The sequence below is a fragment of the Sitophilus oryzae genome, unplaced genomic scaffold, assembly GCF_002938485.1.
Source record: "Sitophilus oryzae breed Bouriz unplaced genomic scaffold, Soryzae_2.0 scaffold_578_pilon_pilon, whole genome shotgun sequence".
Classification (NCBI taxonomy): domain Eukaryota; kingdom Metazoa; phylum Arthropoda; class Insecta; order Coleoptera; family Curculionidae; genus Sitophilus; species Sitophilus oryzae.
Genome location: NW_022147171.1, coordinates 459,215 through 462,717, shown reverse-complemented (window position 1 = coordinate 462,717; position 3,503 = coordinate 459,215). Strand labels below are relative to the sequence as shown.

General features: G+C 31.2%; 1 protein-coding gene across 2 annotated transcripts; it reads left to right on the top strand.

Moving 5' to 3' along the window:
* The first annotated feature begins 1,399 nt into the window (after nucleotides 1–1,399).
* On the top strand, nucleotides 1,400–2,861 carry LOC115887633. 2 transcript variants are annotated; one of them, XM_030907098.1, is made up of 3 exons: nucleotides 1,400–1,584; nucleotides 1,631–1,710; nucleotides 2,403–2,861. In XM_030907098.1, exons 1-3 carry the CDS (start codon nucleotides 1,473–1,475, stop codon nucleotides 2,565–2,567), a joined length of 357 nt encoding a protein of 118 aa, XP_030762958.1. In that variant the 5' UTR covers nucleotides 1,400–1,472; the 3' UTR covers nucleotides 2,568–2,861. The 2 variants fall into 2 exon arrangements, with proteins under 2 accessions (XP_030762958.1, XP_030762959.1); XM_030907099.1 differs by having other exon boundaries at nucleotides 1,404–1,584; nucleotides 1,640–1,710; nucleotides 2,403–2,633.
* Nucleotides 2,862–3,503: the final 642 nt, after the last annotated feature.

Below are 3,503 nucleotides of genomic sequence, written 5' to 3'. Positions count from 1 at the left end.
AGTAATAACTTTTCGTCCATACCTGTATAAAACTACTGAGTGAAGAAATTTACATTTCCGTGATTTTTTACGTAAAAAATGTCTCTTGGTAAAATTCGCTACGAGCAACCGTTCTCAACATATTTAGAATGGGAACAGTCAATACATGTCATTATTGACAAAAAATAAACATGTTGAGGAGATAAGTAGATAGTTATTTGACTAAAATGATAAATTTGGGAACCTTTTATTTTTTTTAATTAATCATTAATTATGATTACTTTTACTACTTTAATTACTGCTTTCTTCGAAAAATTTATGATTCTTCGAAAAATTATGATGAAACAGTTTCTGTTGAACTTTTGGCACAAAAACATTTCAAATTTATGATTTCAGTCTAATAACTATTTAGTCAACATGTTTAATTTAGGTCAATGATGACAGGTATTGATAATTTCGATTCCAAATATCTGGAGAACCATTACTCGTAGCCATGTTTAACAAGAGACTTTTTTTACGTAGAAAACATCGTAAATATATATTTTTTTTACTCAGTAATTTTATACAGGTACCGACGAAAAGTTATTACTCTTCAAACCAGTTAAAAAATATGTAGGTGGCGCCCTCTACAAGTAGGAGTCATATTGACATCAAAATCAAATTTCTCATGTCAAAAATTTCCCAGACACCAATTTTCATCCAAATATTGACGTTACATCAGATATTATTTGGAAAAAATCGAAATAAAACTGAAACATCTACACCCTGTATCTCCGAAACAAAGCATTTTCGGACATACATTTATACGAACTTTTTTCCTTATTTTATCTGCAGAATATGCTCCTGAAGTTTCCCGAATACAGTTCGGACCACCCTGTATAATCTACAAATCCAATATTAGATATCATATGCAAAAAAAGTTACCGAATTGTACGTAGAGTCTAATAATAAAATAAAAATAGGGTATACCATTAAAAAATATATGTTATATCCGCTTATAACACTTTTTGAAGTACCTTGTATACTCTACAGTAATTTTAAAATGTGCTTCTTAACATTTTGTTCTAAAAAATGTTAAAAACGTATTTTGTAAAAGACCATGATAAAAGATACAAAAATGTATTATTGTATGCGTTATTATTTGGCAATCGTTTGTTATATTCAATTACAATTTAATATATGTTTGGGTTTCTTTCACTATGATCCAACTAGCGTGTCTCGTGACAGGCTTGCTTCAAAAAATGGATAGAAGATGTCTCGCTCTCGTCTCGTCAGGTCTGGACGCACCTTAACACAGTATTGTCGACTATTTCAATCATTGTTGGTCGCTCCGTATAAGAATGAATCATATTTACACCCAATTTTTATATTATTTTTAATTAATGTTAGCGCCGCCACTGGATGCGCGCATTAGGCACTCGATGTTAAAGCTGCGAAGTAAACATAGCAAGGTAGTCGCGCGCCAAACGAACTTCTAACCATTTGAATAAAAAATGAAGTCCAGTGTAGTTTTGCTGTTTTGTTTTTTGGGATTAGTCTTGTGTGACATCCCAGATATCGATGAAGATGAATTTTTCACGCTTGTCATGAGCGTTCCGCACCGAGGTAAGAATTAAAATAACCCCAATTTTTAAGTAGTAATGTAAAGAAGACCTTTCAGAGAGATACTTGTTTTTGAAAGAGCATATATTGCAAGGAGGAAAACTATACAGTACTGGCTATTCTGAAGAGGTAATAGTCCGCAAAATTATATCATACAATCGAAAAAAAACGGCGTCAAGAAAGGCTGAGGAATGACAATCGGTAATAATTTTGGTAAGGTCAAGCCCTAGACGTCATTTACTTGGTCTGTACCCTTCTTTATTTTTTAATAATGCTTACTACCAGTTGGCCTTAAGATGGTTGTAATTTATTTTTATACCTAGTAAAAATGGTTTTTTAAATGGTGCCGTTTAATATTTGAGATAATTTTTATATATACCAGGTGTTGGTATATAGTATATATATGTTGGAGGCAGATGCCGAATTCGGCCTATATTCGAAATAATTAAACATATGGCGATTTGTCCATACTAAACTTGCCAGATGCGTGCAACTTCGTGGTTATAAATACTCTTTATATAACTTCTTTGCGGAGGGGGTTAATCTTTTTGGTTATTTTTGCTTATAACAACAAAAGATTAACACCCTCCGCATAGAAGTGGAAACCAATGCAATCAAAAAATAAAACTTATAGGAGTGAGACACTTTTGAGAAACACCCTGTATAGTGTTAATTTTGGACAAGTTTTATCTCAATTTTTAGTAAATGACGTCAAGGGCTTAACCTCCCAAAATTAATATCGATTGTCATTCCCAGCCCTCTTTGACGCCGTTTTTTTTTACTTTCAACAGCTTTTTATAATAATTTTAACTATTTTTCAGGATCTAGATGATAATTCTAAAATATCAATACAAATTTACAAGTTCTTGTACAATAGTGATGCCGATTTAGATGAGATAGTGTCAGATCTGCAAGTGGATGATACTGTATGTCTTCCTGTTATTGGATGTATTGATCCTGGAGATTCAGCTGTTAGGCCAACATAAACTAATGTATTTAAAAAATATATATATCTAGAAATTGTATATAAATAAATCATTCCTATGTATAATGAATTAAGTTACCAAATTGCTTAAAATTTGATACCATTGTTTTTCTGCAACTATTTCTCTATGAGTATAATTAAAAAACAAATTACTTAACATGATTGGTTGTATAAGATGGGCCTTTATAAGCTATTGTGTTTAAAAAATGGAATACTTTTAGTGAAAATATATTACCTAATAAATAAGCTCATAAGATATGTAAATACATAAATGGAGGTTTGTTATTTATAACTGATTTATTTATTTTCTTTTTGGTATTTTTTGTGTACGACTAAAGGAAGTTAAATTAACAGATTTTAAAATATTCAGCTATAGTTAATTCGGCTCTAAGATGCACCAGCTTGGCTATTTTATAAAGAGTCCATTTCACTAGTCCGAAAAAATAGCAAAATAAGCATTCGGCATTTAACGTTTTATGTAAACCTGTCTAGGTATTTTTACACAAATGAAGAAGGAAATTAAAGATAAAGGATTATACTATATCCGTATTGTAGCACATTTTTAGACAACTTGTTTAATTTTAAGATTTTGATGGTCAATCATCAACAAAATATTCCTTATGGTTGGACTAAATTTTCTCGAAAATAAAGACATAATTTAAAATTCCGTTACAATACGAAAATAGATTGAAGTTTTGTAATTACAGTGATATATAATTTATATGGTTTTGTAACAAACTGCTCACTATTTTATGGCAAATACTGAAGCTTTGCAAACCTTAATCAAGCCTTAATCAAAGCACGTGTGTTTGGAATTTCGGATGTGGCTTAACACGACAGGATCGGGCTAAGTTTTAGGCAGATTTCTGAAATATAATATATATTTCCTTCGGCCACTCACCCACTTTACCCGACTCCTGAGAGCGACCCGAACAGT

Coding starts and splice junctions, on each gene's coding strand:
- LOC115887633 (XM_030907098.1), top strand. CDS start 1,473: ATGAAGTCCAGTGTAGTTTTGCTGTTTTGTTTTTTGGGATTAGTCTTG. Junction 1,585..1,630: donor CATGAGCGTTCCGCACCGAG/GTAAGAATTAAA, acceptor AATGTAAAGAAG/ACCTTTCAGAGAGATACTTG. Junction 1,711..2,402: donor GTACTGGCTATTCTGAAGAG/GTAATAGTCCGC, acceptor ACTATTTTTCAG/GATCTAGATGATAATTCTAA.